We start from the raw sequence: 21484 nt of genomic DNA on the forward strand, positions 1-21484 counted from the left end.
AATGTCTTAAAATAAAAAGTGTATGGAAAAACAGGGGCTGCTGCACTATCTTAGTTGCTGTAGTAGGTGTAGGAGTCGGTCTGTTCAACCTTCTATGCAAAGCTCCACTTGCCCTAGTTTAAGTTTCATTAGTTGTAAGGTAAAAATAGCTAAGGAGGCTTTTTTGTTCGTATGTAGTTGGACTGAAATTAACTATTAAAGCTCTTGGAATTAGAGGGAGAAATTTAGGTCATTGGTGTAGGTGAATGAATTTGCTGTGCTTTTGACTTCTGTGCTAAACAGGGTGAAGGAAAGGTAGAACAACTGTAAAATAAGTTATAGAAATCCACTGCATAAATACAAGCACTGATTTGTAAATTTTGGCTAGGGTCAGAATCACCAACTGTACTGGTAACAGGAAGTTTTGGCATTGATTTCTAGGGGAAGCTGCAGCAGGTTTTCTAGGCAAGTGTGTGTGCTCTGAAGACAGCTGTACAATTCGACTCATTTTCCAGGATTGGAGGGGAAGGGGAGAAATACACAAGGGACAGTACAGCTCATGGCCAAGTCCAGGTGTCTGTTCAGGATATTTGTAAGATAGCACAAGTGGAAAAGAACATATCTTCCCAGTTGTAGCTCTGGTCTAAGAGGCAGTAGCTCTAGCAACTTGTATGCTTAGTTAAAAGCATGTAGTATGTTAAAGGTTCATAGCAGTGTAATACACAAATATACCACAAGTGTAATTTTGAGGAGGACTGGGGAGGAGGGTACAACTGGTGGAGGAGTAACTAAGGCAGGGTTGGTAGAAGAAGGATCACAGCAGAAACTAAAAACACAAAAACAAGCAAGGGAGACACAAGGCAGCATTAAAGAATATATGTAAATGGAATCTGGGCATTTTAGTATCTGATTTTACAGTAGTCCACCATTATGAACTCACACTGCTGAGTAGCTGATATTTTTAATCTTCCATTCACACCTTTGGAGTCAAACATTTTTTCTTAATACTTTATCAAGTGAGCATGGTCATAATTTCCAAGTGATTAGTAACTCTAGGCTACCTCTGTTTTTGGCTGATAGTGAAGGGGCCTGATTTCTAGGGAGAGTGTGCCCAGCACTTTCTGAAAATCAGGCTGTTCGAGCACCCAAAAATTAAAGCACCTAAAAATCTCTGCTCAATCTTAAAGCTTTAGAAACAAGTATCAGTAGCTAACAGTTTAGCTGTTTCCACTATACATGTGGAAAATGTATCTACTGGAAAGTGCTATTTTTCCAAAGTCAGTTTTTTATATCCACAAAATGTTACAGAAAAGCAAATAAAGAACAAGCGATAGCTAATTTTCAGCAAAAGCGCCAAAATTAATTCAAGTCCCTTTGACTTCAATCAGAATTTGACCAGGCCTCAAGTTCTCAGTAATAGGAGATCTGCATCTAACTTCAATAGTATTTCAAGTTTAGACAATAGAAGTAGCTTAGTCCACAATGTGGACTACAACCAGTATTTAAATTCCTTTAAATATGGAAAGGGGGGGGGGGGGACAGATACTTCAATAGTCACTTTCAAATGTGTTTGAAGTAAAATACACAGTGGAAAAAAACATCAGTTTGATTTATCTTAGGATTTTTTTAAGTGAATTCTAACTGTTGAAATATTGCTTTCTGGACCACTTGTGAAAGATTTTTCCCTGCATTATACTAGAAAAAACTGCATACAGCATAAGCTTTGTCTTAAGCCACATAGTGCAGGTCTGACTTTGTTTAATGAAACTATTTCTGATGGAAGTCAGCCTTTAATCAATTTCATCTGGAATTATATTCAAGATCACATCTTCATTTCCTCGACGAACCACAATTGAAAGAACATCATTGTTTTTAACAGCTTCACTGACATCCTCTGTTGAGGTGACTGTTTTTCCATTAATGCTGATAATCACATCACCATCTCTCATGCCAGAGCTGCAACAAAGAAACCAGAGACTTTGAATCAGATGATAAAGCAGGGAGTAAGCTTCAGAACCCAGTCAGAACTCCTGCTTAAGTCACAGTGCTGAAATCTATGTAAAAGGCCAGTGCTGTCTGTGTACAGATACTCCTCAAAATAGGTCTTGAATACAGCTAGGGCCTACATCATTAAGGACTTTAAAATTCAACAAGGGCAACTTAAGTCAGTCCACTACTCTAGAGGTAGCCACTGTAAATTAATTCAGATAATCTAGTTATTAGAATTACACACAAACAGTATCCCTATTAAACTAACACAGTTGTTGACTTCTGCATACAAGAGAAGAGGGAGAAGATGACGATTGTAATAGAAACAACTCTCCATGCAAGGAGAATCTGCTATGTGCTGTTTCTTGCTTGTACTGATTGCCCACGCTTATCTCAGTGACTCCAAAATTTCTTCTTTCTAGAGTGCATGCAGCATTCACAGGCTTGCATGGATCACACCCCAGCTTCTAACCATCTGTATCCAAATGTCAGTGTTATTGCCTCAGAACTACAGCATATTTCCTAGAATGATCACCTATCTTTTTAGCATACACATTGGGGATGGGTTTATTAGAGTCACTGGGCTAGCCACAAGCTGCTAGATACGATGCAATACAACCCTCAGAAAAGGCCCTACTACGTAGAAACAAAGCATGCAAAGAGCTGTTAGTTGATAACTATTCAGTGTAACCAGCAGGACTTGAAACAACAGAGAACTGCATTGTGGTACTAAGTACCATTGTGCAGGGGGACAAGAAATTTTAACCAAGATTCCAATTTCTACCAATTACGTTAATGGAAGTTTTGACAGAAGCGTACACCCACAGAGGTACCTGCTGGAAAGGGAAGCAAGGGACGAAGCAGTCCTTTTAGTTATAGGTGATCTTAATGGTCTACCATGGAGCATGACTCCACTGTAGGAGCACCCATGGCCCAATTCACTGATAGAAGTCAGAGGACAAAGCTGCTTCACTTGAGCTCTGCCTTCTTATGGAGAGAGGTAGAAGGCTCAGCTCCACTGTCAGACTCATTAGCTCTGGGCATCAGAGTGTGCTGGAGTCACGGGACCAGGGGGAAGGGGAGAGGGATGCATAGGAAACATGAAACTGGGACTGCGAACACCCTTTGGAAGAACTTCTAAAAAACAGATGGCTGGGTTTATTCCCTTGAGTTTTAGCATGGGACACGTCTGGTGTCCAATATTCTCCCTCCCTTCACCCCCCAGCACTGTTCTAATATAAGCATAGTCTTCGAGAAAGGACTAAAAATGTAAAGTGACACACACACAAAATGGGGAAGCTTTCTGACACATGCCGTAAACACTCTCGGTCAAGTAAAAATGGGAAAGGAGACTACAGTACAAGTCACAGATCCCAAAAATCAGACATCATCAATACACGTGCAAGAAGTTCAGTAATTCTCAATGTGAAATAAAACACTACAAACTTTGGAAGAGTTCCAAATTGCAAACCTTATTGTTTAGCAGGCTAAATTCTGCATTAGTTACTACTGCTGACTTAAATGGGAATACATGGACTCTTAATCAGCCTAGAATTTTGCCCATTATATTTAAATCCTGTGGCTTCCTGTACTAACTTCATATTTCTGGGGAACTGGGTTCAAATCTCATTTAGGTAATAGGTTATCTGAGCTTGGCCGTCTTGAACTAGTCCCCTGGTGGTAGGGTAGATGTTCACATCATAAAACCACCACACAGTTTAGTCCAGTGGAACAACTGGGCTCAGCAAAAACTTGTACTGAAGTAAATAATGTTGCAGGCCAGAAAACTAGGCTACTGATAGAGCTGTGTGCATAGGTCTATCTGCATTAACACCTGCCCACATTCGGGCTATAGCTGCTGCTAACAGAAAACCTGAACTTGCAAGCCTGCCTTATATGAGACTCCCATGGATTTCACTGGGATTTCTGGCATGTGGAGGACACAGGATTTGGTGTAGAGTCTTTCCTCTCACCTTACCCTCAGGGCTTATGCCTGTGAGGTGTGATTGCAGCAAGTATGCATACGGTGCTGGCTTTCATTTAGCTAGATCAAAGCCAGCTCAAGTAACAGCAACAATGTAGCCATGGCAGCAAAGGCAGCCACAGGAGCTAGCTGCTCAATACATATCCAAGAGTCCTGGGCAGGGTTGTTCTCAGGCTAGTCGATGCTGGGCAGCTACACTGCTATTGTTACTTGTATTCTAGATCAAAGCTAACACAGGTGTGCCTACACACGTTGTAATCACACCTGCCAATTGCAGTGTAGACACACCCAAAGAGGAAAGCAGTAGCATTCATGTAGTTTTTCTCCCCATAGTGTAATGGTATCAGTTTGTGTGTGACAGATTCAGCACTCCCTTAGCAATTCCTCTTGAACTTAAGCTTTGGAAGACATTCTCCATTTCTGGTTTAAAGTACAACAGAATCTACTAGTCTTGACATCTAGACACTTAAGACTGGAAATAAGGCATAAGGTATGAACAGTGAGAGTAATTAATCATTGGAACAGTTTACAAAAGGTCATGGTAGATCTTCCATCACTGGCAACTTTTAAATCAAGACTGGAAGTTTTTCTAAATGACCTGCTCTAGGAATTATTTTGGGGAAGTTCCCTGGCCTGGGTTATACAGGAAATCAGACTAGATTATCATAATAGTCCCGTCTGGCCTTAGAATCTATGAATTAATATCATTCTGGTCTCAGCAGTGCCCTGAACACTGGCAGCATTCTGTAGTCAGGGTGTACATAGAATTCATAATTACAGCTCTAACATGTTTGTTTTATGACTTACTGCTAGTGAGCACCACCCTGGAGTGTTAGAAGGATGAAAAAAGTTATGAAGAGTTAAACTATATAAAGTCAATCCTTTTCTACTCAAGAACACAATAAGTGATCATCTTCACAGGATGTTACACAAGTCTCAGTATTTCTAGCAAAAATACAAAAAACTAACATGCTTGATAAATCTGTCCTGATTTAAGGCACAATTCTCTACTCAAGCAAGTCTCCCATTGACAACAGCCAGAATTTTGCCCAAGTACAGAAAGCACAACAGGCCCTTTCATTCCAAACACACCAAAATCATTTGGTCTTTCAGATTTGAAAATTCTCTATATGTTTTTAGAATGGGGGGTGGGGCGGAAATGGATTCCGACTTGAACTGATCTTGTACTTGTGATGGCCACTCACAGAAAGCCATCCTGTTGTGGACTCTGAGTGAGCAAAATATCAGCCTCCATTCAGAAATCATAGCATTAAAGAAGGTTGTATAGAGCTCTTACATGAACACTGCAATAGGAGCATTTGAGAGGCCCCTGCAATGCCCATGAAGAGGCAGATGGTGTAGCCTTCATCTTTAGGTTCTTACCTTGCAGCAGCAGTTCCTTGAATCACTTCAAAGACATAGACTCCAGAGTTCAGGTCCGGGAAATTTTTATCATAGATTTTCAGTTCACGGATGAGACTGAGAAAGGAAATCATGATGGTAAAACACTTCATGTGAAATACTAATCAGCCCATTACTGCCTAGTCCATTAACTTGCACGAGGCCTAGGAAAAACAGTGTCTTTTTTAATATTGCCAATTCAGAAATGGATCAGTATTATTCCATCTTGGTATTGGGACTAGAAGACCCAGCAGATTTTAAACTGGCCTAGCTATAAATGCACAAACATTCCTGTTTGTCCAGAAATACAGACACTTAAAAAATTCATCTTGCAGCAAGGCTGTCAACATTCAGGGATGTTTTTTGAAAGCATAATTAATTGAGGCTATGGCTCACTGTGAGCGAGTCTCAATGCAAAGTCCTAAATACAAACATTCACACTAACAACTGGATTCTTATGCTCGAAGCAGCTTTTTTAGCCCCTTTCAGACATATTATTAAAACAACTTTAAAAATAGTAACCATGAAACTTATTATTTGGTGCCACTTTCCCCTCAGAGGCATGTTTTCAATTTTCTAACCTGAATATCATGCTACTATTGCCTGCTGACATTTTTAAGTTCTCTAGGACCCTTGGTATTCCTCTGGATTCCCTAGTCACCCGCATAATCGCCATTATTATTACCACCACTGTAGAACTCAGAGGCTCCAATCTAGATCATGGCCTCACCTTTGGCATTGTACAGATGCCTGTGAGGACAGTGCCTGCCCCAAAAAGCTTGCCAACTAAGTGACAAAGGGCGTGGGTCATAATCAATACATACACATAAAAGCAATTATATCTGTTTTATTATAAATAGATGAAGTGTCGGCTTACCCCCAGCCTACTTATGGTTAATGAGCTTACTTTGTCGAGTGCTTGGAGATACCTGGAGCATGAACAGCACTGCATAGGAGCAAATTCCACTTGGTTAGTGGAAGTTCTGTAAATGCACCAGAATCTCTACAGCTCCCAGGAAGAGAGTTATGGCTGAACTACTTCTTGACTATCTGCTAGAGACTGTCTTGAGCTCTCTGTTCTTACAGTGAGGGTATGTCTTTGAGATGGGGGAGGGGAGATGGTGGGATGACACACCTGCACTAGTTCTGATTGAGCTAGCACACTAAAATAGTGTCTAGCTATGGTGGCGTGAGCAGTGGGAGGGACTAGCCGTCCCTAGAACGTAGCTGTCCAAGATACTAGGCACAGACTCAGGGCAGTTAACCCATCCGGCTGCTTGTGCCACCACAGCTACATTCTATTTTTATCGTGTTGGCTCAATCAAAGCTAGTGTGGGTACATCTCGAGCTGGGAATCACACACCCCCACTTCAAATGATAGACAGTGTGTGAGACTGCATGAAAATGGTGACGAGTGCAGAAAACAAAGCTTACTTAAAAGTGAGGGGAAGCATTCGGAATCCCATGTATTTCTTCTTGGGTCGAATCGTCCCTAGAAGGACAGAGTCAACATTCATGAAATCAAATAAGACACAGCAAAACTGTACCTCCAGAAACATCAGGCATTTGCTTGGAATGTCCAAGGGGGAAAAAGTGGGTTTTAGGTGCTGACAAAACAGCTCCAATTTTAAATTCTATTGGGTCATTGTGAGAGTAACATTTAGAATGATAACAATGTTGAAAAGAAAATCCACATTTATGGTATAGTTTAAGCTTGCTAAAATGTTTACATCAGAAGATGGAACTATGGGCCCAGTAAAGTCAGTAGAATGCAGAACAGTTATGGTCTTCCACTGACTTCAATGGGCTTTGGATCAGAGCCTTCAACAGCAAACCTCACCCTGACGGGGGCCTCGGAAACAGGGCTGTGACTGGACATGCACGTATGTGTAGGTCACAGGAGATGCACAGTAGCAGAGGCTGCTTATATGGACGGGGAGCGGGATTCTGACATCTCTTTACAAGTCTCTGTGAAGCCTATCACTGGCCACCTGTGGCTGGACTGATGAAAGGAGGTCTCTGGCAGTTCCAGCTGTGTGTGTGTCACACACACACACACACACACACACACACAGATTTTATTCATACAGATCAGTCAGTGAGCTAATAAAATATAAGTCCTAGAACCAGCAAGTGAGGATGCTCTTCACATGTTAAATGAGATGGAAGCTCCTCGAGAATGGGACAGAGAGACACAGAGCATAAGTGGAGGGAGTGGCTTGGTCGGGTGACTCTAAACTAACATGTTTGTGAGGAACCTGCAGAATACAGCATGCAAAAGGTGCCTACATCTAGAATGAGGGCCAGGTTAAACACCAGCCACTAAGAGAGCATCATATCTCACTGCAGCACAGAGTGTATCCAACAGGCAGTCGGGGGTTGCAATTTTGACTTTATTCCCATTTTCCACAGATGTCCCGTACACCAATCTCTCCAGAGAGTCCTCACTTAGCCCCCTCTCCTTCATTCCCCTAATGCAGCTGGCTCCTCATTACCATTCCCAATGCTGAATACAGACTGAAGAGAGGTGTTCCCTCCCTGCCTCCACCCGTAGGGCACAACCTGTTGTCTATACAGTGCTCCCAGGCTGCTTAGAAGGGAGGTACCCAAACACCCCTCAATATGTTGTGTCAATTGCCAAGCTGAGCGGGGAGCTCAGCTCCACCAGTGGCAGCACAGCATTCCTATCCTGACAGTTAAGCCGGCCTGTTACTCCACCCCATGCAGTTTAGACTCTGAATATAAGTTAGCAGGTTTGTGAACAGTGACCCGAGCGCATTTATTCCAAGGTCTCCATTCCCAAGAGAATTTGGGTACCAATGAGAAACCACAATGCCTGTGAGTGCACCCCAGCTGCAGCTCCATCAACACAATGCTGGTGGCACAACTACCTGTCCGGGACAGCTTGAAACTCTTGTTCTAACATAGCATGTTGCATCCAAATGTATGTTTCCTGGGTGCGCCAAGTCCCCACCAGGGCTGCATTCTTAACATCTTACCACATGATATGGGTTTTCCCTCGTAATATGCTACGGAGAAATTTCATGTCCATCTAACCAAGCCACATTCCAGTTATTTCCACACAAAGGTTAGTTAATCTGAATTAACTGGCACACTGGGAAGAGAACGTTCTCTCATTAGGACTAGTACCAATGTTGGAGATGACAACTAATTTACAGATTTAAAAAATTTATTAAAGTGAATGTTTCAGATTAAATGTACACAAGTTAAGAGGGAAGGTACTGTACATCTGGGGTCAGGCTTGGGTTATGAGGGATTACAGGTGTCAGTTGCAAGGGTGAAGAGATACATACATATCACATACCCGGCATAGACCCAGATTGGGGTGCAAGAGTTTTTCAAGTGTCAGTGGATAAGTGGGCTCGGGTACGCCACCCATGGAATGTATAAGGAGTCCAAGTCAGTATCAGTGTAGTGAATGATTACATGGGTGGGGTGCGTCCCTTGGTTCGTCAGGGAAGGAAGTGGGTTATTTCCTTGGTCGGTGGTCTTAGTTACTCAGTACTAAAATGGTATTTTAGTCTGTGCGCAGCACATGGAAGAGACCTTCCCAGTTTACAGTACATCAAGCCATTCGTTGTAATTGTCACACAGCCATACCTCCCTCCATGCCCACATCTGGGTCAGAGGAGTATAAACGTGGATAAGAGATTAGACAGCATCACAAAAGGTCTCATCATCTGCTGAACACAACACTCCTACCTTTCATCTGCCGGTCGTGAGATTCTTCTAGGAACTGACGGATTCGGTCAGAGGGGATTGCAAAGGAGATGCCAGCCGTTACCTTCAGCGTATTTATCCCTACAACTTCACCATCCTGTTACAGAGAACGTAGCAAGAGTAACGAGGCCTGGCTTATACAACACCGCTTTCTGGGACACTTTTGGTGCAAGGTTTGCAAGAGCCAACAATGTATCATGTTATTGGGGTGGCAAGCACTTTCACAGCAAAACTGACTCAGTGCTGGCAGACTGGCATTGGAAAATTAGTTGGTCATATGACCATAGGGACATGTAAAGGGACCAGAGTAAAGCTATCCACATGGCTGCATTTGTTAACACTACAAACAGAAACAAGTGCTATAATACAAGGGAAGAGTAACTAACAATTTCCCCCACCATTTAATTCCAATTAGTGAATACAAATTTAGAATTATAAAGACTCCAACTTGAAAATAAAGTGAGGAGAGAATCAGATCCGAGGACCCCAGAACACCTAAACACTGGGCTTTGGGAGGTCTGAGTACAGATCATTAGGGTAAGTGGAAACCATGATATTAGTAGGTTCAGAATGGTATAACCAGAATCCAGCTCCCCAGCGAAGTGTTTGATGCAACCATGTGCCTGCAGTGCTAATCCTTTCCATGTCTTTGCCCTGCCATTTACAGGGAGCCATTCTTTCTGTCTTATTAGCACCCAGGATCTCATCCTGCAGAGTGACAGATAAGTTCTACTCAGTTAATGGGAGCTGTGGGTGCTCAGCACCTGGCAGGACTGAACACGTGGAGTAGCCACAACAGCATTCTGCCATTGCTTGTACACACCAAGAAAGTGACGGTATTTGATGTGGAAAGTTTGCAGGTTGTGTTAGTTACAAAGGCTGCCATGGTTCAGAGGGTGCAGTTTGTCATCTGTGTATTAAATACATTCAGGGCCAGATTTTCTAAACAGCTTAGCACCTGGCCATAGTTGTCACAGTGGTCACTTCTGGGTGCTGAGCTCTTTAGCATGTCTGAGCCTTATTGTACAGTGTCCACTCTGTAGTGTGAATAGTGACAGATTCTGCTTTCTCACACTCTTCTGCCCATCTGTTCTCACAGGTGCTGCTTGAGTTTAGATGCAGAGAGTCTCCCCAGGATATAATAATGTTTGTGATGGGTAGCTACATTTTCAAAAGCATTCCCAGATTAAGACAAGGGCTTTCCCAATATTTCGAATAGCAATAGCTCAGTTCTGTTCACTTAACTCCAGGGTGAAATAGAACCATCATGTGTGTTAGATTGCAAAACACAACATTAAATAAATGTAGAATCTAAGGGGAATTTAAATTAGAATGTGTGGGGTGGGGGTGGGAGATAAAACCAGATTCTCTTCTCGTCTGCCACGTAATCCCACTGGATTCAATGGAACGATCCCTGATTTAGGAGACTGTAGGTAGGGCTGGTGAAAAGTTTTCTGTTGAAACGGTTTTTCAACACAAAGTTGGGTATTCAAGGAAACAAAGATTTTCCACAGAAGAGTATTTTCTGTGGGGAAAAAATCTTTCCACAAAGATTTCCGTCAAAATCTTTTGGTTTCCAATTTTTCAGTTAACATTCAGAAATTTCTGTGGAACATTTTGATGAAAATGAATGGTGTTTTTTTTTTTGTCCAAACTTTCCATAAAAAAATGTGATACCAGGTCTAACTGGAAGTGAAAAGAGAATTCAGCCTTCACAGGGTTAAAGACATTGGGCTTAACTTCACATAATGATGCCATCATTTAAATTACTGTAGCTGCTAGTAGAATAAAGTTAAGAAAGTAAAAGCCCACACAGGATGCTTGTCAATAAATTAATAGGAAATTGAGAGGAACTTTAGAAATAGGCAAATATTGGCAGCGAAGAGGGAAACTTACCAAGTTCACCAAGGGCCCACCTGAATTTCCATACTGCAAGAGAATACAATTGGAGAGGACTTTACAGTCACATTAAGACCACCCCTCCCTGACAAAATTTGCTGGAGTCTGAGGAAGGTACTTTTGTATTGAAATAATCCTGATACCCATAATTTGCTGGGGGGTTATTAAGAAGAGTTCTAGACATCAGTGAGAAAATACCCCAATGTGTAAGGGGGCAGAATAGTTTAGGAACTGCAAGGCATACGAACACAAGCTTTCCCTTCTTGCAAAAAAGAACTCCCCCTTTGGCCTGACTAGTCCTGTGTGCAGGTACAAAGGCCCTTCTGGGCATCCTTGCCAGGAAGCGTAACCCCTTATCAACAGGTGAATGAGTCCTGAAAGCATCAGACCCTTTAGCAAGGTCATTGTGCAGGTAGCATCTCTTTACTGATGAAAAGATCTCACAGAACTAACAGGCTATGGGAGGGCTTTGGTCAAATTTGCTGCACAGATACGGTTGCATCTAACTCCCATTCTTCATGTCAGTCACTCATGAGCCATCCCCCAATGAGAAGCACAGAATATAGCTCCAAGACACATTTATGGTGATAATGGAGTCTGTGTGTATTACAGCAGTTGCGTGGCCTGGACTCCTCTTTATTTCCAGCCACTTAATTGCAGTGAGGGAAGCGAAAGCCATGCTAAACACTTCCCTAATGTTACTTTCCTCCATAAGCCATTGTTGTGGTTAGCACATGGATGTGAGGTGAATGCAAACGGGAGAGGCATCCATGAGACCATCTCTGTTAATTACAGTGTAGTTCATACAATGAAAAGTTTGGGAACTCTTTGGGCATCATTCTCTAAGGAACACAGGAACCCCAGTTAAATCTAACTGAAGAACTCTCTGCTGCTGTGGACATGCCTAAGGTCCCCACCCCTGAAGGGGAAGTCTCTAGACTTGGCACTTACATTGATGATAGCATCTGTCTGAATGTACGCCATGTCAGAGTCCTTCAGGCCAAGCTCCTTGCTGCCTCTTTGAGTGCTGCTGATGATTCCTGTTGTTACAGTGTTTTGTAAGGAGAAGGGACTGCCCAGCGCCACCACAAACTCCCCAGGACGGAGGTCAGATGATCTGCCCAGCAGTAGTACAGAGAGGGCAGTCTGGGGAGGAGGCAGAACAATCAAACTGGTCACCTACTGCTAGACACCGATTCCTTAGACTAGTACAGAAGCCCACAGGCTCCAGGAGAGGGCGTTATTCTGTAGGCAGCAGAGCAGATACTCAAGTGTTATTAAACACTCTGAAGTTCAGGATTCCTAGGTTTAATCCAGGGGTAGACAACCTGCGGCACGCGAGCTGATTTTCAGTGGCACTTACCCTGCCTGGGTCCTGGCCACTGGTCCAGGGGGCTCTGCATTTTAATTTAATTTTAAATGAAGCTTCTTAAACATTTAAAAAACCTTAGTTACTTTACATACATACAATAGTTTAGTTATGTATTATAGACTTATAGAAAGAGACCTTCTAAAAACATTAAAATGTATTACTGGCACGTGAAACCTTAAGTTAGAGTGAATAAATGAAGACTCGGCACACCACTTCTGAAAGGTTGCCGACCCCTGGTTTAATCACTGAATGCGGACATGAAGAAGATGTCTTCATACGGCAGGGTTCATTCAGATCAGCACATACTTTGAATCCTTTAGGGCATGTTATCTAAGGGCTTGTCTATACTTACCGCGCTGGTTCGGCGGCAGGCAATCGAACTTCTGGGTTCGATGTATCGCGTCTTGTCTGGACGCGATAAATCGAACCCAGAAGTGCTCGCCGTTATTCACGTAGCTGAAGTTGCGTACCTTAGTTCGAATTGGGGGGTTAGTGTAGACCAGGCCTAAGGGATAATTGCTTCTGGCAGACTAGCCTTCTCACTAACAACATGGAAATACTCATAGCACGCGCATGTATAGGACAGCATGGATCAGAGGCAGGTCTACTCAACTTGTGAGTACAAACATAGGTTTTGATGGGTAAAAAGACATTCTGTGGACAATTTCCAAAAAATTTTTTGACCCTCAATGGGTCCAATCGCATTGTTCCATTTCATCACAGCACTTCCTCCATTAAGCCCCACCTCACATATTTTGCTAGTGGGAAGTCTTTGAAAGAATTTCCTAGTGCTCCCTAGGTGAGAGTGACAGATTCCCCGCTTGATCACACTGTGGCTTGGCTTGTCATATGATGGAATAATGTTCATGGCATCTGACACTCAAACACTCTTCAGTATTTAAAATACCTAGTAAGAGCTGCGTACTGCCTCCCACGGCCATGGCCGGAAATATTAGCCATTCTCTGCCTTTCACAGTTTGGAAAGAACCTCTGCCCTGCTGCGGTCATTAATGGGATGGCTGTAAATCATTGCACTGCCTGCATCACCTCTCTTCTTCACTTTACCAGTATTTCAGTGGGACATGCTGTGGACATACTGACTCTCCTTTCAATTCAATGGGGGAGTTCAGCTTAAAACAATCAATGTCACAATATGTTCTTTTATTGACTCACACCAGCCAACCATTAGGGTTCAGGAGTTTTTAAATACAGCTCCAAAAATAGTTCTCCTATGAAAATAACATGGACAATTTCTTTGGGTAGATTTACATCCCCCCTTTGGAAGCTGAATCTTCCATTATATTTAAAAATAACAGGAGTACTTGTGGCACCTTAGAGACTAACAAATTTATTAGAGCATAAGCTTTCGTGGGCTACAACCCACTTCTTCGGATGCATATGCATCCGAAGAAGTGGGTTGTAGCCCACGAAAGCTTATGCTCTAATAAATTTGTTAGTCTCTAAGGTGCCACAAGTACTCCTGTTATTTTTGCGGATACAGACTAACACGGCTGCTACTCTGAAACCTGCCATTATATTTAGTTACTTCCACCCAACCCCCCATGGCTTTGCAAAGAAGATGGTTTCTATTTTTTTTTCCTTTTAAGTAAAGAACAAACAGAATACCCCCAACTAATTCCCACAGAGCAGGGCCGGCTCTACTGTTTTTGCCGCCCCAAGCAGCGCGCCGAATTGCCGCTGCGGACGGCCGGGGCAGTCCGTGCGCCGTTAGGGCGGCACTCACATTTCCTGCTGCCGAATTGCCGCTGCCGCGGAAACGCACGTGCCGCCCTAGCGGCGCACGGACTGCCCCGGCCGTCCGCGGCCGCAATTCGGCGCGCTGCTTGGGGGTAAAAACACACGGACTGCCGCCCCTTGCAGATTGCCACCCCAAGCACTTGCTTGGAACGCTGGTGCCTGGAGCCCACCCTGCCACAGAGAGACACAGAATCAGGGCCGGCTCTAGGCACCAGCAAAACAAGCTGGTGCTTGGGGCGGCACATTTTTAGGGGCAGCACGGCCGGCGCCAGAATGCCGCCCCTAAAAATGTGCCCCAGCCGCCCTAGCTCGCCACGGCGCGCGAAACAGCTGATTTGCGCGCCGCTACTCGCCCTCCCTCCCAGGCTTGAGAGCCTGGGAGGGAAGGGGAGATCCCGAGTGGCCGTGGCGCGCGAAACAGCTGTTTTGCGCGCCGCTGCTCCCCCTCCCTCCCAGGCTCTCAAGCCTGGGAGGGAGGGGGAGACTCTGAGTGGCCACGGTGCGGGCGCCGCTTCTCCCCCTCCCTCCCTCCCTCCTAGGCTTGAGAGCCTAGGGGGAGGAGGCAGGGCTGGGGATTTGGGGAAAGGGAGGAGTTGAGGTGGGGCCGGGGGTGGGGTAATTAAAAAACAGGGGGGGGGGGCAGCCAAAATTGTTTTTGCTTGGGGCGGGAAAAATCCTAGAGCCGGCCCTGCACAGAATCCCTTATAGATACACACTTCGTACAGAGATACAAACTGGGCAGCAAAACAAAAGTTTACTCCAAGAAGGTGGAAGGTTTGGAGTGTTTTGTTGTTTGTTTTTTAAAATACCTATTTGGAGTAGAACTAGTTCTTATTAGTGTAACTAAAAGTTATTTGAAAAAAAAAAAAAAAAAAAAATCAACAGCATCTTCCTGCAGCTACTAAATGAGAGCCACTTGTAAACAGAGATATAGGGCATGTACTTGAACTAGGCAAGACCAACCTTTCTGCGGTGGGGCAGCTCCTAAACCCTGTGCCCAGAAAGGTTATAACTATGCTTTCCCCAATACCACATCAGCAGCCTGCCCCACTAAGTCTTATGGAGGAAAGACCACTACCTACCAAACACACAAATGCACCAGCTTTGAGTTTAAACCTCAGTTTATTTTCTGCTTCCCTATCTGATGGTCCTCCCCAGAGAGCTCAGTCATACTCACATCAGGATATATTTTGATCAGGGCTATGTCCAACTTGTGGTCGACATCTTTGATTTTAGCTTCGTACTGCTCCCCGCTCTTGAGCTCCACTCGGATTCTCTGCTTATTGGTGAGGACATGCGCATTAGTGACAATCAGTCCTTCCTCTGACACTATGAATCCGGAGCCACTGGACACAAGAACTTCTTGGCTTGAGTAGGACACCCTGTGCAATGAATGAGTTATGTTGTTGCTGTAAGGCTGAGTTCGTACCAAGATGCACGCTGCAGAGGAGTGCTTTCTGATATAAACCTCACAATAGTACCATAACGTTAATCTTCATCCTAAATCCTCCCCTCCCCCCCCTTCTTTAAAAAAAAAAAAAAAAAAAAAAGGAACAGTACTGGGAATATCTTAAAAGCTAGAGCACAGGTTGCCAACATGAATGGCCCTTGTTCAACCAGGACCCTGGGGGAGCAAAAATTCTATATCACTACAACTACATTAGATTACTAAAATGGAAAGTTTTAAAATATTGTGTATTTCTTTATAGTTTTTCCATCACCCTCAGCTTGGTCAATGAAACTAATCGGCAACACTTTTTAAAAGTCCATTTCTTATCAATTTTACTTTCTGGTTCTCATGCTGTGGCCCAGGGCTGCAATGGTTGGACTGGAGATGCTGCAAGGGAATCTTTGTTTGTTTTTCTTAAAGTCATAAAAACATTTATATTTGTTTAGGTTTCACAAATGCTTGTTTATACAAAACCTAACTTTTGGGCCAGATTTGACAGGAGTGTCCCTTTTAATCAAATAGTAAGCAAAATGGCATTACTTACAAGTGTCAGGCTTTCTGATCTCGCATTTTAAGCCTCTCCAGTGACATTTCTATAGGATTGTTTTACTGTCCACAGCAACAGCCCAGGGCAGTCTACCCCCCTCTCAATTTAAATGGTGTTTACATGCCTAACTATAATTAATCCTGATGGGAGTTCCCTGTGCCAATCTCAGGCACATCCAGAGGAAGACAATTTTATGGATTTCTTCCTCCACACAGTGGTCTATTTATTCAAATGTTCATGAATGAGAGCCTGCTTTGCTGCTTCTATACCATAGTTCACAGATGTTTGCAAAAAGTGCTCCCAACCACCTCTACCAGCAAATTCATTATGAAACAGTTTAAAACCAACAGCCTTAATTTGGCATCCTTACCTGTGAAAGAGCTCAAGATGGACAACAGCTGGAGCAATCTTCTCCACAACATCAGCAATAAAATTAAACTTGTACCTCAGGCTGTCAGGATGGAAGGAGCCTAGGGGCAAAGGTTTTAATTCCTGTTTATCATTTTCCACTACACATGGAGATCATTACAGTAACGAGCAGCCACTGACTTGCTTCTCAAACTCTCACCATATAAATCACCATCTGCTCACTTTCAAACAGAACTACAAATCAGACTGCAAGCTCTTTTTTAAGAGAGACTATCTTCATTTACCTAGCAAAATGGGTCTAGATCTTGACAGGGGCTTTGGGCACAATCACAATTTTAATATTCAACAACAACAAGTTTCCAGGTTGTATCTCTCACACAAAGGCTTTTGGGAACCATCTAATCACCAAGACCACCCACTTGCCTCACCTTTCAATATTATTCTGCAGCATGTTAGCCCTTTATTCCCAGCCACTGACCAGTGTGTTTATCTGATTGTTCCCCATGGACCCTTTTGTGCTAGAACAGATACCTGAGCTGTACACATCACTGCTCCATCTGCTTAGTCAGTGACCAGTTCTCTGCACCTTCTTAAGGAATATCTATTTTGTGTTTTTTACATAGGATTGATCTTGTTAAATATTGAAATATTGTGAATAGCCGAAAATAAATCAGGTAGACAATTCCTTGGACATAAGCAGAAGTTTGTAGCATAGATAGGATAACATACCTTATTGAGGTCAGAGCATGTAGGGATGCAGTGAGAAAGGCCAAAAGCCGTGTAGAGTTGGACCTTGCGAGGGGAATTAAATCCAATAGTAAGAGGTTTTATAGCCATATAAATAGGAAGAAAACAAAGAAAGAGGAAGTGGGACCACTGAAGAATGTAGATGGAGTGGAGATTAAGGATAATCTAGGCATGGCACAATATCTAAATGAATATTTTGCATCGGTCTTTAATAAGGCTAATGAAGGGCTTAGAAATAGAGTGAGCAGGACAGAGGGGAATAAAGGAGGGGTGATTGACATTACAGCATCAGAGGTGGAAGCCAAACTTGACCAGCTAAACGGGACTAAATCGGGCGGACCGGATGATCTTCATCCTAGAATATTGAAGGAACTGGCACAAGAAATTGCAAGCCCCTTAGCGATAATTTTTAATGAATCTGTAAACTCGGGGGTGGTACCGTTGGACTGGAAAATAGCTAATGTGGTTCCTATTTTCAAGAAGGGGAAAAAAAGTGACCTGGGTAACTACAGGCCTGTTAGTTTAACATCTGTAGTATGCAAGGTCTTGGAAAAAATTTTGAAGGAGAAAGTAGTGAAGGACCTTGAGGTGAATGGCAATTGGGACAAATTACAACATGGGTTTACGAAAGGCAGATCGTGCCAAACCAACCTGATCTCCTTCTTTGAGAAAGTAACAGACCTTCTAGATAAAGGAAATGCGGTGGATCTAATATACCTCGATTTTAGTAAAGCGTTTGATACTGCACCGCATGAGGAATTATTGGTTAAATTGGAAAAGATGGGGATCGATCTGAAAATCCAGAGGTGGATAAAGAACTGGTTAAAGGGTAGACTGCAGCGGGTAGTACTGAAAGGTGAACTGTCAGGTTGGAGGGAGGTCACCAGTGGGGTTCCTCAAGGTTCGGTTTTGGGTCCAATTTTATTTAATCTATTTATTACTGACCTCGGAACCGAATGTAGGAGTGGGCTGATAAAGTTTGCGGATGACACAAAGTTGGGAGGTATTGCCAATTCGGAGAAGGATCGGGATATTCTGCAGGGAGACTTGGATGACCTTGTAAATTGGAGTATTAATAATAGGATGAGATTTAATAGTGAGAAGTGTAAGGTGATGCATTTAGGGATGACTAACAAGAATTTTAGTTATAAGCTGGGGACGCATCGGTTGGAAGTGACGGAGGAGGAGAAGGACCTCGGAGTCCTGGTTGATCGCAGGATGACTATGAGTCGGCAATGTGACGTGGCTGTGAAAAAAGCTAATGCAATCTTGGGATGCATTAGGCGAGGTATTTCTAGTAGGGACAAGGAGGTGCTGCTTCCATTATACAAGGCGCTGGTGAGACCTCATTTGGAGTACTGTGTGCAGTTCTGGTCTCCTATGTTTAAAAAGGATGAACTCAAACTGGAACGGGTACAGAGAAGGGCCACTAGGATGATCCGAGGAATGGAAAACCTTTCCTATGAAAGGAGACTCGAGGAGCTCGGTTTGTTTAGCCTAACCAAAAGAAGGCTGAGGGGGGATATGATTGCTCTCTTTAAATATATCAGAGGGATAAATACCAGGGAGGGAGAGGAATTATTTCAGCTCAGTACTAATGTGGACACGAGAACGAATGGATATAAACTGGCCGTGGGGAAGTTTAGGCTTGAAATTAGACGAAAGTTTCTAACCGTCAGAGGGGTGAAATTTTGGAACAGCCTTCCGAGGGAAACGGTGGGGGCAAAAGACCTCCCTGGCTTCAAGATTAGGCTAGATAAGTTCATGGAGGGAATGGTTTGATGGGATAACGTGATTTTAGTCAATTAGGCAATAACGTGCCATCGCTGGTAAAATGAGGGTCCGACTGGAGATTCTTGCCTGTATGCTCGGGGTTCTACTGATCGCCATATTTGGGGTCGGGAAGGAATTTTCCTCCAGGGTAGATTGGCAGAGGCCCTGGAGGTTTTTCGCCTTCCTCCGCAGCATAAGGCAGGGGTCGCAAGCTGGAGGATTCTCTGCGACTTGAAGTCTTTAAATCACGATCTGGAGACTTCAACAGCTGAGTTAAGGGAAAGTGGGTGGGTCAGCTTTTGTGGCCTGCATCATGCGGGAGGTCAGACTAGATGACCATAATGGTCCCTTCTGACCTTAAAGTCTATGAGTCTATGAGTCTATGCCAAGGGTGTGTTTTTTCCAGGCATGTGGTTGTACTGATCATTATGTTTGAGGTCTGGATGGTATTTTCCCTCTCAAGGGAATGCTGGCAAAGACCCTAGAGATTTTTCACCTTCCCCTCCGGCAGTGGGTGGAAGGATCCTGTGTTATTAGATGGATTATATATGGAGAATACAGCATTCAGTTACTCACTTCCACTATGTTTATTTTAATATTAAGTCATGGCTGGCAGTGAAGGGTGTCAAGAAGCAAGAGGGATCCTACTGACTAGATTCCATTCAATGCACTGTTGAAGTAGAAGATTGTAACTGTTTAGTTGAACTGGCCCACCTTCAGGCTCTGGGAGATACCATCTGGATTCCTCCTACACAGTGTCTTAATCTTCAGGGAGAAGTAGAGCAAAACAAGTATACTGAGACTAGACCCCAAAGAATTTGCTTAAACTTGGCTTTCCTTATTTGCCATGCAAGAACTCATTGCCATAGAGGCAGAAAACTGTTTTCCATCCCACTAGTTTAATCAGCATCATCCTGTTAGGCTTTTAACTCTCCAAAGCTGGTATTTACAGATTAAATAGGCAGTCCTTGATACGGTTAAACCTAAAGGTGTTTACCCTTGGAACTTTACTGAAATAGCAATTATGGAACAATTATTTCAATATAAGTCCCCATTTTGGACACACTTATTCCAGAATAGCTGTTTCATTAAGTATCCAAATGTAGACTAGTCCTGAAAAAGAACTCTTGGTAACCCTGCTGCTGAGCTCAAAAACCTGTGCTGATAGACTCAAGCCTCTGGTCCTGCACCTGGTTGGATCCTTCACTCTGGACTTAGCCAATTAGAACCTTAGGGAGAAATAGCATTTACACACCCTCTGTGAAACTTCATCCATTCCAAAAGTAGCGGCATGATCCCTGCCTCGCCCAGGAAACAGGAGCAAAGGGAAATGAAAAATAAACCTGATCTTACAGGGGAAAAGTAAGTGACTAGAAGGGAACAAAACAGAGAAAGTGACAACGCTTGAACTCTGGGAAGAAGGGAGGGAGACGGAACCTAGCAGACAGTGAGTGCAGGAGAAGGGATGAGAAGAGAGTCAGGTGGCAATAGAGAGCAAGGGGAGGAGAGACTGAGCGGGAGAAGGGGTTGGGCAGAAGGATGCTGTGTTTGGTAGGACGGGCTGGCTGGCTGCTCGGATAGGTGGGGCAGGTTAGCTGGTAAGGGAACAGGCTGGGTCGGGGAGGAGGATGCCAATTGGTTGGGCCGGACTCGGCGTGTCCCTGACCTGACCCGACCCAACTCCCCGCAGCCGCTCCTGTGCCCGGCTCCCTTCCCGGGGACAGGTATCTGTGGGGCGCAGGGAGAGCTGCGGGGGTCAGCGGATCCCTTACCTGGCTCCCCGCAGCCGCCCTTCTGCACGGGGATGGCCGGGGGCGCGTCCTGCAGCCGCGCCCGCCGGTTCTCGGCCTGCAGCTGGCACAGGCTGCGGTAGGTGCGGCCGTCGCTGCCGCACACGGGCAGGGGGGAATCGGCGCAGATGCAGGTGCCGCCCCGGGCCGGGCGGGCGGCGGGGCGCTGGCAGCGCAGCCCGTGGGCGCAGAGCCCGCCCGCGGCGCAAGGCCGCCCCTCCCCGGGCGCGCAGATCCAGCAGCAGCCGCAGCGGTCGGGCTGGAGCAGCCCCCCGGCGGCCAGGCAGGGCTGGGGGTCCCGCGGGGGGCAGCGCGCCGGCTCACACACCGCTGGGCAGGGCACGGCCGGGGGCGGCCGCAGCTCCCCCAGGGGGGCGGCCAGCAGCAGCAGGAGCCAGCGGAGCCCGCACGGGGGCGGCCCCATGGCTGCGGGGATACACCAGGGGCAGGCTGCTCCAAGGCTGTCCCGCCGTCCGGCGCGGCCCGGCTCCCTTTAAGGGCTGCCCCTGGCCTCAGCGCCTCCCGTCGGGGAGGAGCCGCGGACCCGGCCCCTGCCGAGCACAGCGGGTGGCTCCTGCAGCCGGCCCGGCCCGGGGCACCTTCCCCAGCGCAGCCGGGCCCGGGCGAGCGCTGCCTCTTGGCCAATAACCCGCGGCAGAGCAGCCTCGGGGCAGAGGTGCTGGCA

At 44.9% G+C, this 21484-nt stretch overlaps 1 protein-coding gene across 1 annotated transcript; it reads right to left on the reverse strand.

Moving 5' to 3' along the window:
- Nucleotides 1–1769: 1769 nt before the first annotated feature.
- HTRA4 (HtrA serine peptidase 4) lies at nt 1770–21223 on the reverse strand. Its single transcript, XM_065399165.1, has 9 exons — nt 20782–21223; nt 16491–16590; nt 15301–15505; nt 11945–12139; nt 10991–11023; nt 9077–9191; nt 6788–6845; nt 5336–5431; nt 1770–1935 (listed from the first exon to the last, which is right to left on the reverse strand). Exons 1-9 carry the CDS (start codon nt 21221–21223, stop codon nt 1770–1772), a joined length of 1410 nt encoding a protein of 469 aa, XP_065255237.1.
- Nucleotides 21224–21484: the final 261 nt, after the last annotated feature.

The sequence above is a fragment of the Emys orbicularis genome, chromosome 2 (assembly GCF_028017835.1).
Source record: "Emys orbicularis isolate rEmyOrb1 chromosome 2, rEmyOrb1.hap1, whole genome shotgun sequence".
Lineage (NCBI taxonomy): Eukaryota > Metazoa > Chordata > Testudines > Emydidae > Emys > Emys orbicularis.